The sequence below is a fragment of the Phocoena sinus genome, chromosome 16 (genome assembly GCF_008692025.1).
Source record: "Phocoena sinus isolate mPhoSin1 chromosome 16, mPhoSin1.pri, whole genome shotgun sequence".
NCBI classification, from domain to species: Eukaryota; Metazoa; Chordata; class Mammalia; order Artiodactyla; family Phocoenidae; genus Phocoena; species Phocoena sinus.
Window position 1 is genome coordinate 58,012,035 of NC_045778.1, and position 15,034 is coordinate 58,027,068.

The following is a 15,034-nucleotide window of genomic DNA, read 5'->3' on the forward strand; positions in this document are numbered from 1 at the left end:
TTCTTAACTTTATATTGTACCAAAGTTAATTCCTTAGTTTTGATAAATGTTCTGTGGTTGTGTAAGACATCAACATAAAGGGAAGCTGGGGGATTTCCCTGGTGGTCCAGTGGTTAAGAGTCCAGCTTCCAATACAGGGGACGCGGGCTCGATCCCTGGTGGGGGAACTAAGATCCCACATGCTGCAGGGCAACTAAGCCCATGCACTGCAACTATTGAGCAAGCCCACGTCCTGTAACTAGAGAGCCCACGCGCTGCAACTACAGAGCCCGTATGCCACAACTAGAGAGGAGCCCGTGCACCACAACTAGAGAGGAGCCTGTGCACTGCAACGAAAGATCCCATGTGCCACAGCTAAGACCCGATGCAGACAAAAATAATAAATAAATAAATATTTCTAAAAACATAAAGGAAAGCTGGGGAAGGGTATACAGGAACTCATATCTATTTTTGCAACTATTCTGTAAATCTAGAATTTTAAAAACTTGATTCTTTCCTATTATTGGTTATAAGAGATCGCCCACGTCTTAAGATTTTTCTCTTTAATTTCAACACACATATTTATAAAAATAGTTCTCAAAGAGTGTTCTTAGACCAGCATCATTAACATCAGCTGGGGACTTGTTAAAAATGCAGATTCTCAGAAGCTCTGGGGATGGGACCCAGCGATCTGTGTTTTAACAAGCCCAGATGATTCTGACATGCACTATTGTTTGAGAGCTGTTACATGTACTATCAGTAAAAACTTAAGACTAAAAGGAAACATTTTAATTTAATATATTGGCAAGTTTGATTACAATAAAGTATAACCAGTGTTTTTTTTAAATTGTGGTAAAATACATGTAACATAACATTTACCATCTTAACTATTCTTAAACATACAGTTCATGATATTAAATACATTCACATTGTTGTGTAATAGTCACCACCATTCATCCGCATAACTCTTTTTAAAAAATTTTTAAAAATTTTATTTTTGGCTGCATTGGGTCTTTGTTGCTGCGCGTGGGCTTTTCTCTAGTTGCGGCGAGCTGGGGCTACTCTGTTGCGGTGCGTGGGCTTCTCATTGCCGTGGCTTCTCTTGTTGCCAAGCACAGGCTCTAGGCACGTGGGCTTCAGTAGTTGTGGCTCACGGGCTCTAGAGCGCAGGCTCAGTAGTTGTGGCACACTGGCTTAGTTGCTCCACGGCATGTGGGATCTTCCCGGACCAGGGCTCGAACCCATGTCCCCTACATTGGCAGGCGGATTCTTAACCACTGCGCCACCAGGGAAGTTCTATCCACATAACTCTTAACGTCTTGTAAAACTGAAACTCTGTACTCATTAAACAGTAACTCCCTATTCCCCACTTCTCCCAGCCCCTGGCAGCCACCATTCTATTTTATGTTTTGACTATCTAAGTGGAATCATACAGTGTTTGTCTTTTTGTGACTGGCTTATTTCACATAGCATACTGTCCTTAGGTTTCATCCATGTTGCAGTATATGTTAGAACTTCTTTCCTTTTTAAGGCTGGATACCATTCTACTGTATGTATATACCACATTCAGATGAATGCTTATCCATTCATCTGTCAGTGGACACTTGGGTTGCTTCCACATTTTAGCTATTGTGGATAATGCTGCTATGAACATGGATGTACAAGTATCTCATCAAGACTCTGTTTTCAGTTCTTTTGGGTATATACCCAGAATTGGAATTGCTGGATCATATGGTAATTCTATTTTTAATTTTTTTGAGGAACCGCCACTATACTGTTTTCCACAATGGCTGTACCATTTTACATTCCCACTAACAGTGCACAAGGGTTCAAATTTCTCCACAGTTTCTCCAACACTTGTTTTCTGGTTTTGTTTTGTTTTTTTAATAGTAACCATCCTAATGGGTGTAAGGTGGTATCTTATGTAGTTTTGATTTGCATTCCTCTCATGATTAGTCATGTTGAGCATCTTTTCATGTGCTTTTTAGCCATTTGCATATCTTCTTGGATAACCTCTGTTCACGTCCTTTGCCCATTTTTGAATAACTGACACCCCTACTTTTCGTATATACAGTAAAGTCACTGCTGCTTACATACTTGTTCATGGGCACATCAGTGGCACTTTTGGGCTCTCACTTTCTTTACTTCTCCCTGTCTACCTTGTCCCGCAGCTCCCATAAATCTGGTATTTACACATAGGATCTATTTGTGTGCTGATTTTGAGAAATAAGGCAGAATTTGAAAACTACACGACAGTATTTCAGTATTTAAACCTATTTCCAAAAAATTCTCTTTACAGACCTACAACAGCTGTGCCAGACTCTGCTTAAATCAAGAGACAGTATGTCTAGCAAGCACTGCTATGAAGACTGAAAATTGTGTGGCCAAAGTGAGTAATATTACACATCAATATGTATTATACCACATGATAATAATGGTTTATCTATAGACATCTTTACTCAGTATTGCTATTAAAGACTATTATAGGATTTTAAAATATTTATTTATTTCATTTTTATTTATTTGGCTGCGCTGGGTCTTAGTTGCAGCATATGGGATCTTTGTTTTGTTTTTTGTTTGTTTGTTTGTTTTTTTGCTGTACGCAGGCCTCTCACTGTTGTGGCCTCTCCCGTTGGTGGAGCACAGGCTCCGGACGCACAGGCTTAGCGGCCATGGCTCACGGGCCTAGCGGCTCCACAGCATGTGGGATCTTCCTGGACCGGGGCACGAACCCGTGTCCCCTGCATCGGCAGGCAGACTCAACCACTGCGCCACCAGGGAAGCCCCATACAAGCTTTTTATCTTTAGTTGGGCATGCAGGATTTAGTCCCCTAACCAGGGATTGAACCCAGGCCCCCTGCATTGGGAGCACAGAGTCTTAACGGCTGGACCACCAGGGAAGTTCCTATTATAGGATTTTTAAAAAGAATGTAGGAGGCATCATTTTATCCAAAGCAGATTGCAAGTTGGAGTTTCTTTCTCATCAGTTGCAGCAGAATTTTTTGATTATGTGTTCTGGTCACACTTTAGTCTAATTCACATTTGTTGCTTGACACTAATTATGGATTATTACAGATAAGATTTGTGTGGGACTTCCCTGGCCGTCCAGTGGTTAAGACTCCTTGCTTCCACTGCAGGGGACACGGGTTCGATCCCCGGTTGGGGAACTAAAGATCCTGTGTGGCGCGGCCCAAAAAAAAAGATTTGTATAAAAAAATATACAGTTATTCTCATAAGTTTGGTGGTGGTTTTAAAATGTAATAAGTATAGAGTACACCATTGTAGGATTGAGAAATATGCTATAGAAAATCCAATTATTATATCAATATTATTATTTATTGAGCAGCTATTGATAAAAATACCGCTTTTGGTGATCTTGATCTAACTGGACAAGTATGTTTAATCACGCATATGGAGCTTCTTGTTTCTTATGTATAAATGTGTGCCATATCTATAGCCTAAATACAAAAATAATCTTATGTATTAGAGATCTTACAATCTAATAATTGTATCAACTATGCCTCACGTTTTCTATCTCTAATTACTCAGGAACTTTGACTGAAATTTAGATTTCAGCCGTTTAAATTATTCCAGGAGTAAGCAGAAGTACAGTACGGGCTCTGTTTCTAGACTTCTACTCTGCATATCTGCAAAATTACTGCCTTTTATAGTTATTCAGGGATTTGTCACTTTTACAACATTCCCAACTTTAACTAGTTTAATCTATTGTCTAATCTAGTGTTTAATCTATACACTCAGGGTCTCTGTTACTGTTATTATTAGAGCCAGGTCGGTATCATGTGTTTTCAAAAATCAAGGAACAGCAATTTTTTTTTTTGCGGTATGCGGGCCTCTCACTGTTGTGGCCTCTCCTGTTGCGGAGCACAGGCTCCGGACGCGCAGGCTCAGCGGCCATGGCTCATGGGCCCAGCCGCTCCGCGGCATGTGGGATCTTCCTGGACCGGGGCATGAACCTGTGTCCCCTGCATCGGCAGGCGGACTCTCAACCACTGCGCCACCAGGGGAGCCCCAGCAGCAATATTTTTTATTTTGTTTTATTTCTTAAAACATGAAGTAGTTTCAGTTGATAAAGGACATACTTTATCAACTGAAAATATATCATACAAAATAGAACCATTGGAAATATAAGAACCATTGGAAATATTATAATATAATATATATATAACCATATAAGAAATGTCGGAATTCATTAAAAGTTATAGTGAAAAAAGGTAGAGTTAATCAGTTCAGTTCTTAAATTAGAATGTCTTAATAATTTACTGCAAAATATGAATATTATAAATTAACGTGTATTTATTTTTCAGTCATACAGTCACAACTAGCCAAGTGCTGATTGACCCTATTTTTTATCTAGCATTTGTACATTGAGGAGACCAATAATTTGGGCCTTTGAAAATAATCTTTTTCCTTTTTGGCCATGCTGTTCTCAGTTTCATCACAAGTGGGTGACTTCTGGCTAAACAAGGTAAAATCTTAGCATGAGCACCGATCCAAGGACAGGGTGACGATTTTAATGAGTTACATTGAGAGCTGGCCAAGTGAGCATCTGTTCCTTTTGTTTCTCAATACTTTGTAAGCCAGGATCTCTAAGCTACATGGCTATGTTGGTGTATGTCTGTATGATGGTTTTATTTTTTCCTCTCCTACCTTCTACTTTAGCGGTGCATGGTTAGAAATCTTGTGGCATCTGGCACAATGGTATAATTTCTTCTATGCTCTTGAGTGAGGAAATAAATTTGCTCATTGCTGCTGTTTCCGTTGCTCTCAAATGGTGACCCTCTCATCCCATTCTTGCTTATTTTAGCATTATTCTGCCACCTATATCCTTTCATCATCTCCTTAAACACCCTAATTTAATAATGATTTCTATCATTTCCTAGTTTAGGAACCCACCTAACTTTCTGATTCCTTTTATTGGCCCATATTCATCTTCTGGTTCATTGCTTCAGATCTGAGCCAAATAATCAGTTGGTCAATGGCAAATAAAAACATGTAGCTGAAAATTCTCTTTCTTGCAACAGTCTCCAGTGAAGTGCCAATAACATAGGAATAGGAAGAATTTTCCCTTTTTTATTTACATATGTTATGTGTATCTCATGATTCTGTGCTGCTTCTACTGGCCTCATTTACTGCTTGCCCTTTGAAAAGTAATGACTTGCCATTATTTTTGTAGGTCTGTAAGCTTGTCCCTATTTCATGCTCTTCACCTTTAGCCCTTAACTGGATAGTTTCACCTGCTATACTTGATATGGCTGCATTGGTTTTTAACTTGGTACAAGTATGTGTTGTTGATTCAGATTGTGCTCCAAAGTGGCCTTGAATGTCCACCTCCATGGGGAGCCACTATAATATGGTGATATCAACCATTTTGGTCCTCTAGTTCAAAACAACTAATTCTGATAGGTGTGACTTTGGTTTGGGTGGAGATGGTAATTAAAGTCTAAGACCTTATTATTGAAAACTGTTTATATAAGACATTAATACCAGTTAGTCCCTTTAAAAACAGCAATCCTGTTATGTTTGGACCCCTATAATATATTGTATGTGACTTCTTTGCCAGAGATATCTTAAAATAAATGTTTTATAATAGGTGTATGAAAAGAGACCCTTAGTCCTCTTCAGAATACAAGAAGACAAAGTTGTAAGGCAAACTACAGCCACCCTCGGTTAATAATCTTCTGAATCTCTGACTTGAAGAATGAGTCTTAAGAAAATATTTTAAAATAAAAATGGAGGAAGGGTCATTTTATAGTATAACTTAATCCAAGTAGTATTTGGAGGCATTGAGATGTTTTTTATTTCTTCCAAAGCCTTCCTTCTTACTAATTATAGCCCTGTAGTTCATGAGGTTTGTGTTTGGAACATGATAAGCTCTGTGTTTATTGTAGCTTTAAATGGACAGTCATTATTGACCTCCAATTTAATCTTTAAAATCAATAATCATGTTGTACCTAATTGTCAACCTTCATAATGTTTTTTAATTGGTAAAGAAAGCTTACTGGAAAAATAAAGAGCATTAATTTTTGTTATATTTTTATTGACTTCAAGTATTATTGAAAATTTTTGTTTTCAGGCTTTTCCCTAATTTACCCTTACACACACACATACACATACAGTTAAAACTGAGTTGTTTTCGAACACATCTGCCTGGATTCCTGCCTAGGTCGGAGAAGTTCTGCCTCTTTATATTTAGAAAATAAACCCCTTCCATAGTCCTTTGTAGATGTGTTCTGTATTGTAGTTGTTGTTGTTATTGTTTTTACTTTAGACTAATAATCTTTTTGCAACTGAGACAGAAAAATGTGATGTTCCTTTCCACTCACTCCAGATTTTGATAGAAGACTTGTTTTATTTATTTCCAAAATTATATCCGCAGGAAACAAGCTGTTTAAATTCAGATTATGCTGAAGCAAAATGGTCCTGGTATGAGAAGCAACGTGCTGTTTTACGAGCACAGAGTCCCCTTTCTCATAACTGATTGATAGTAAATATTTTCCTGAAGAATTATTGCCAACCATGAACAGTGCAACTGTTTCACTTTTTTCCTGTGCTACTTGCTGTACCAGCCATTGTCGGTAATTAAGATCTACAATTCACAATGCAGACATTTGCACTTCCTCTGGGTCTGTGCTATTTATAAGGCATTTCAGCTGTTCAGAGTTTCTTTTGAGTTTTAAACTACGTGTTAACAGACTTCTTTAATATACTGTTCCACAAGTAGCATGTCAGATGGTCCATTCTGCACACAAGCTTCTCTGTTGGGTCTAAAGAATAGCTTTGTGGAGAATATATTAAGATTTAACCATATCATTGAGGCTGATGTGGTTGGAAAAACTGAAGTATAATGTTTTATACATTAGGCTTATTGCTGTATTAAAGGAGGCAGGAATTAAGTTCAGAAGTAATGTTTTTTCTTCCATCTTTAAATATTTATATGAATTAGTGAATGTTAATGGGGATTACAGAGAGGTTCTGAGAAATACTAGTACAGTGACTTTTCCAAGCTCACTTTGAAGTAATAATAGAATCAAGAATCCTCATTATAGACAACAGTTTGTATGTTTGTCAGATTAAGGATATGAGAATACATAACCTTCTAGATGTGCATGATATTTAAGAATACAAACATGGGGCACCAAAATGGATCAGCAGATTGACTGCACATTTGTTGTGTAATCAGCTTCAGGAACCCTAAGTAGCATATGCCACTGGAGGGGAAAGTGTAAATAGGAATCCTGGTCTGTATTAAAATTGGTAAAATTCAAAGTCATTTTCAACCATTTCAGCAAAGTTAATTAAAAAAAAAAAGTTAGGACCCCGGTGAGAATCTTCATGAATTATAGTCTAGATTCACAGTAAATACTTGCACAGTCTCCTTGCTACCTGCTCTCATTGTTAAACATACAAGAAAAAGAAACAAGAAACTGAAAGCTGTTAACAAAATACGTTAAACTTTTGCCCTGAATGGGGATCAGACTGACTGTTTTTAAGTCTGAAGTCAGAGGCGTTGATTCTGCACATTGGCCGCCAGCATCTTCCAGCAGAGCAGATCTGTGGAGAAAGGCAGGACACAGGTTCGGTGCTGATTTCTTGATGGCTCCTTGAATAGACAGAGCTTATAACAAAGACTTTCCAAGGCAGTTTTATTTGCCAAAACCTAAAACTTTCTGTAGTTCTTTTGAACTACAGTGTTTCTGTAAACTTTTTCCCTTCAGTGAACTCTTTATGAGCCTTTTTTTAGATAGCAGCAGTGGTTCAACTGTTGGGAACCACTGATATATCTGACTGAGGTGCTTCAAGATGCTAGAACCTATTCACATTTCTATCTAGCCAGGGAGCTAATAAGATTGAGTTTGTCTTTGTGGGTTGATCTAGATTAGCATGAGATGAGCCCAGTCATTGTCTCCCTCAGTGAAAAAGGAAAGGTTGGGAGAGAGTGGGATGAAGGAAGAAAGTTTTTCATGAAGAACTGACCGCAGTATTGCCTGCTGATGCATGTCGGATAACCCACACCAAGAGATCACATGGCTTCTCCAAAAGTCAAACGATCAATTCGCCTCGTTTTGGCTCTGTACTTAATGCACAAACAGTGCGATCTGCGGGGCTGTAATTGCATTGTTAGGGCCAAGGAACAAGCCTGTGCCTTTTCAGCAGACAGCTGGCAGGGAGAGAGGCATGTTGTTAGGAAAGAGAGAGGCAAGGCAAATAAAATTACTGCTAACGCTCAGAGATCGGCAGGAGTCCTACTTGCCTAATCTTACCGGTGGGAGCAAGCGGCTGTTGTAATCCAATTATAGCAGCATAAGCAATTTGTTAGACACTCCGCATAATGTAACAATTTCCCAATAAACTCTGACTTGTAATAACGTCGGCAAGAGTCCGCATAAATCTGCCCGAATGGTGGGGGCTGGAGCGTTAGGCTGGGGGATTGTAATTGGCGCCATCAGCACGTTTTGCGGAGTGCAGTATGGTGCAGTCTTTAGTGCAGGAATTTTAAGGAGAAAAGCGTGGCACACGTTTCTTAGAAAAAGAAAAGTAGCCATTAAAGGGGGAGCAGCAAGAAGGGCATATTTTTGCCTTCATATTACCTAGGAATCTTAGTATAGAAAGAAAACAGGAGGAAGCCATGTTTCCTTCTAATACTAAAAAGGGGAATGGGGGTAGAATGTGTGGATTAAATTCCTTTATTTAAAAGGCATCAGTTTCCATTATTTATACCCTCCTTCTCCAGCCCCCCAAAATGCTGTTCAGGCAGCATTTAGCTAACATTTTTACAAAATGTTCTCAGCTAGGCAAGCCTAGAAATGCCAAATTAACATATATTTTCTTCTAGAGTTTAGCATTTTCTTTACAACAGGAAAATATATTTTCTTTGTGCCCAGGACAAATCTTTTAAAGATATTATCTCATTGACTATCAAACCTTTGTGTAGAATTCTGTCTTCTGCTTTAAGAAACCATCTCTTACTGAAGGGTTTAAAACCCAGATTGTTTGCTTAGCTGGCTTTATTATGCTTCTTATTTTCCAATTCTGAAATATATTGTGAATTTCTGTGATACTAGGATTAATAATCCTTCTTGTTGATCACTTACATTGTATAAGAATACAGTTTTGGGGCTTCCCTGGTGGCGCAGTGGTTGAGAGTCCGCCTGCCGACGCAGGGGACACGGGTTCGTGCCCCGGTCCGGGAAGATCCCACATGCCGTGGAGTGGCTGGGCCCGTGAGCCATGGCCGCTGAGCCTGCGCGTCCAGAGCCTGTGCTCTGCAACGGGAGAGGCCACAACAGTGAGAGGCCCACGTACCGCCAAAAAAAAAAAAAAAAAAGGCTACAGTTTTTATTATTTAAACCTATACCTATATAATCATTATAGAAACCATTTTGATTCCTAAGTCATAAAATTGCTGCTTTAGAAAAATATTTGTTGTTGTGTTGTGCAAAATAGAACCTCCGTTATTTATTGATTGATTAGCATTTGTAGTCACAGAATAGAGTTTCTTATTATATAGGGTATAGGAGGTGAAGAGTGCTCACATATTCGAGTTAATAGACAGATTTTCATGCTACTGTGTGTGTATTAAATGTTATCTACTTACGCCAACCCAACTGTTCATTGTTGTTAATTTGTGTCAAAACCAAGCTTTTAAAATAAGGACAGGATTCTTCAAAATACCGTGTTGCTGTGGGTATTATTACAATAAATATTTACTTTCAGTATAAACATTTCCTTCTACTGAAGCAAATGCTGCCTTGTTTGACTGGAGCTACATCAATAATCTACAGTGCCTCTAATAAAGCCACTCAGTGTCTGGGTTTAACTAATGGCTGATTTTCATGGCTTTGACAGTGAGCTGTGTGCGTTATTTTCTCCTGATATTGTAAAAATAATGAGAGCAAATTAGAACAATCAGTTTACACAGATAGCTCCTGATTGGAGGCGACGGGCAATATGGTAGCAGGTAATCCATCTTCGGGCTCCTGTCACATTAACTTCAGCAGTGTGAAAAGATCAGGTGGGGTAAGCAGGGATCCTGCCCAATCGGAACACTGAAATTAATGAGAAGAGCATTGTTCTGTGATCAACCTTTTAATTAGCAAGACTGGAAATGTTGGGAGTGATGAAGGCAACACCACAGCTGCACAATGCCAGGCACAGTTCCTTAAAAGGGAATGAAAAAGAAAAACCTTTGGGTTTCACATCATACTTTGTTGCTGTATACAGGCATTTTGTTTCCACTCTAGAGCTGGTTTACAGACTTTAAGAAGTACTGCCTATACACTTGAAACTAATATAGTGTTATATTGCCAGTTTTACTTCAATTGAAAGAAAGAAAGAAATACTACCTACTTTCCAAAGTATTGTCACAGATATGGTTGATGTATTAATGATCTGTAGACAGTAATTCTATCAAGGGTCATTTAGAACTTTACAGTTTCTTTAGCATTGCACTCTGGGTTTTAACCTTTGATTTTTTTAAAAATCAGGTAACCAGAGAAATTAAAATTTTAAAAGGTCTGCCTTCTCAGCCTCCTACCACCCCACCCCTCCAATATAGAGTTTTCCTTGCAAGTAGCATGCGAGTTTTCTGGTTTGGAGGACTTCTGTCACTGAATTATTCAAAAGAGGACCCTAATGCAGGCAGTAAGCTATGGCATATTTAAGTTCTGTTCCTTTCCTGATTCTGTTTATTAGGAAATTCACTATTTGGTTTTTTTTCCGTATGTCATTGACTTCTGTATGTGGGGGACTGTGTTATTTCAGTTTATATAATTGAGAATTGACTATCAATGAATGGTGTTTATAGGAGGAAGAGGGGGGAAAATCTATGCAGTAGCTGAGACTAAGGGCTGGTTCATCCACTTAAAGCTCAGTTATACTAAAATTGTAACCATGTTAATCATCCCTGAAATATTGGAAAATATGGTATTAGGCTGTGGAAGACATTAATGAGCCAAATTTTCTCCACCAAATCAGTGCCTGTTTTCTCGGCCACCTTTGACAGGCTTTGACTATGGGAAGGTATATGAGGCCACCAGGATTTGCAGTATTTTAGAGTTTATATCTTAAGTTTAGTGGCTTACTGTAAAAGCAAGTAATATAGGCTATGTAGATGAATCCAGATATCTTCCAAAGGCATATAAAATAAATTTTTTTTCTTAATATTAACAGTCAGTTGTCTTAGGCACTTATTTAAAGTATTAATACATAAAAGCCAGTTTATTAGGTACCCATCTGAGTATAGAATTAACAGGAAAGAGCCTAAAGTATAGTATGAAATATTCAGGTGTAAGCTAATCTTTTCTCATCATAGTTAATAGGACTTTTAAAATAATATATATAACTAACAGAAATTCTTTATTGCAGCCCTAAGCTACTGTATTTGCAGAATATAAGTCCCTGATATTTACTTCTTTGCAGAACTCATAGAACAAAGGCTCTCCACTTCCTCCTAGTACCTATCTCCCTACCTTCCTTTCCCCTCTAAAACTATTTAGTATAGCTCTAGCAATTCTGTCAGAAACCCGATTTTTTGTTTTGTTTTGTTTTTTGACTAATAGCTTTTCCTGAAAATATTCATTAAGACTTAAATGTATCAGTATTTTAAGATCAGTGACTTAATACTAAGTAGTCTCTAGGACTTCCCCCCTACACTCTATAAGAGAATGGTGCTACTGTGCATATTAGTATTTTAAAGCCCACTTGTTGGAATTTTGCGTGATAACTTTTCTGCATTTCTTAATCTGGAAGAGATTTTTAGTCTTACTGCTTTTATGGATTTTTGTGGCTTTTCGTTCTCTTCTCTCTTAGTGACAGTTCCAGAAGCCTGGGCTCATAAGCTCTCCATAAATAAGTATGTTCTTAGTCATATGGTATAAATAGATCACTTACAAAGCTTGTGAAACCTGAGCTCTCCTTTTGAACCTTTCAGTACCCATGAGCTCAGGATTCATACATGTAAAATTTTATTCTTGTGTCGTGAGTTCAGCTTCTTGTAAGGCAAATGAGCTATGAATTTAAATGTTCTCTATACCAAGTTTCTACAAAAATAAAATTGTGTTTTTCCATTTTCCTATGATTCTGGAATTCCATCTGACTTATCTTGCCAGTATTTGTTCTTGTTGTTAGAGCTCTTTTCCAGTAAGATTTGTTTCTTAAGATGAGTGTTAAAATAGATGTTTCTTTTTTTGAGGGCATCTTTTTTGTTTGTTTATAATAGTAATAACAGAAATGTCTAACTGGCTGAATGACCAAGAAACTCCCTTTTAATTTCCTAACAGAGCTAGAGTTGCCAAGTCACCTTAAATTCTACTAATCCAAAATCTCATCAGTAGGGTTCACTTTAGAGAAATTTTCATTAGTCTAGTCCTTTGGATCTCACCTAACACACCCTTATTTAAAGTTCTTATGTATGGAACCAGTTTTATCTCTGAGGATGGGATAATCTTTTCTAAGTTCCTCATCCTCCTCATTTATTAGTTTGGGGTATATTCCTATACAAGGAATTTTTAAAGGTCCATTTTCTTTCTCTTGTAACTTCAGGATGGAAGATATTTATTTTTACTTTTGTACTACTCAAAAGTTTGAGGAGGAGAGAGAGAATATGTTAATATTTATTAAGCCCCTGTGTTTAGGCACTTTTGTGCTAGCTATGTTGTCTGTTTCAACCTGATGAGATGGATGATACTATCCCTATTTTACAGATAAGGAACCTGAAGCTTAGAGAAATTAAAACTTTTCACATATCTAAGCTGTAGAGTTTTGAGTCATCTCTCTGACTTCAGAGTCCTTGCTCTACTGCATACGGGTTGATTTTTAAGTAGTATTTGGAGGCCCTGTGTATCTCTTCTGTTATACTTGGTCTCACACTACAAAGCACCTATAGCTTTTCAACATTTGATTTATATAGAACATTTGACATCTAGCAAATATTATTTCTTCATCTCCCCCATCCCCCCACCCCTTACTGCTTGTAAAATATCTTGTTCTGCCTGAACTGTGGCAAGACTGTTTCCAGAAAATTTAACTAACTGCGTTAAATACTCTGGGTTACCTAGTCAATAATTCTATGCAATTTTAAATGCTTACTCAATAATAATCACCTACCTTGTAAACATAGATCTTTAAAGGATTGAAGATGACCTCATGTCATTGGACTTATTATGAGTATGGTAACACCTTAGTATGAGTCCAGTACAATTCGTTCAAGGTGGTAACCTTACCTTAGTAATTGTTTTAGAAATTGTTTTGGAATACAAATCTCCTTTGAATTGCTGTATCAGGATTTACAGTGTAAGCATATATTGGCAGTCCTTTTATACCAAAAACTTATTTTTCCTGGTTAAACTTGGTAATTAGTTTTATCAGTTAAAACAAAAAAATGTCCCTTAGGGCTTCAAAGCCCAGGCTCTGTCTGATTACACTTTAGTAAATATTTTTTGTAAGTATGCATGCTTTTAAATAGTTTGGTGATTGTAAAGACATGATGAGGGTATCAGAATTAATAGATGGACCTTGAATCCCCTGTTTCAGACAGGAAAGAGGAGGATTGGGACAGGAGTGAGTAATTAAGAAACAGGTTGATCAAAAGCAAATGAAAACAAAAAGCAAATAAACATGAATATTATTCTGTGGTGTGTGTGTGTGTGTGTGTGTGTGTGTGTGTGTGTGTGTGTGTGTAAAATCTCCCTGGATATTCTCTAATGGAAAGAATAGAAATTTTTGATAGTTACAGTTGACATATAAATATATGTAAGAAGCACTTGGTCACATGGAGCACTAAGACCACGACAAACAGAAAATTTTAAGTATTTCTAGAAGAATGACCATAAGTTTAATTATGCTTTATACCTCAGACATCACTTCTTTAACTTTAGCCACATTTTCTTGGAATATCTAATAGCATAAGAAATTTAATTATAAAGATTAAAAAAACAAAAAACTTTGGAGCAAGCCTAAAGGGAAATACAGAGAGAAAACCATGTTTAAAAAGAGATGGTTCCTACAGTGTTAACTATGGAGTGTGTAGCGTGACTCTGTAATGGAATATCATGGCAGGGGGTATAATACTGTAAATAAGATGAATATGCCACTTGTGGATTAATGGGCAACCTAAAGAGTGGCTTTATTTACATCTATGTGTGAGGTTCATTTCCAGTTTGTGTATTTTTTCTTATTCTTGTAATTGGAGTACTTAAAACCTGATGGTTTAATTAGGAAACTTAAAATCAGTTTCCTTGAATCTTAATATGTGTGGGGTTTTGTTTTGGTTTGGGGTTTTTTTGGGGGAAAGGGGGTAGGATTAGTATAATGTCATTTTTGACTTTAAAATTGATCGGTTGAAGGAGTTTTCTTTTTTTCCTCTAGGTAATACTTAAGGAGAAGAGGTGGGTTCTGAATATAAGTCCAAGAAATACAACTACTTTTTATATTTTACGTTTTGATAGGGAATAGGTGTAGACATCACATTATAGATTATAGTAGATTCCATTTGCGGTGATAAAAGGATATGGGATGCTTTTCAAAGGTTTGAGTACTGAGTAATGTAAACTTGAATACTTCTAGCCTGGGACACTGTAGGAGCCACTATCTCAACATTATAACATGAGAACATGCAATAAGAGTAGATTCTAAGTGAGAGTTTTATATAACTTATTTTTTTTTAATTTATTGAAGTATAGTTGATTTACTGTTTTGTGTTAATTTCTGCTGTATAGCAAAGTGTTTCAGTTATACATAAATATACATTCTTTTTCATATTCTTTTCCATTATGGTTTATCACAAGATATTGAATACAGTTCCCTGTGCTATACAGTAGGACCTTGTTGTTTATCCAATTCTATATATAATAGTTTGCTTATATAACTAATTTTTTACTCAGCTGTTAAGGTTGCTATTGGTTTCCACTTAATGCTATTATTTAGTGCTCTTGAAATTTCAAATTTTGAGATTTAGACTATTTTTTACTCCCTGTTTTCTCCCTCAATTGAAAATGTGTGGTAAAAGTTACCTATAAAGGGCAAATTATATGCAAAA

General features: G+C 37.1%; 1 protein-coding gene across 13 annotated transcripts in view; it reads left to right on the plus strand.

Annotated features, from left to right (window-relative positions):
- Positions 1-15,034, plus strand: part of BTRC (beta-transducin repeat containing E3 ubiquitin protein ligase) — a 184,449-nt gene that overhangs the window by 110,066 nt on the left and 59,349 nt on the right. For all 13 annotated transcript variants that reach the window (XR_004346248.1, XR_004346243.1, XR_004346242.1 and 10 more), the window contains one exon: positions 2,279-2,368. Coding sequence is in view for 1 of the 13 variants with exons in the window: in XM_032608676.1 (XP_032464567.1) it covers positions 2,279-2,368 (90 nt within the window). In the remaining 12 variants the exon portion in view is untranslated. The remainder of the gene's footprint in view (positions 1-2,278; positions 2,369-15,034) is intronic.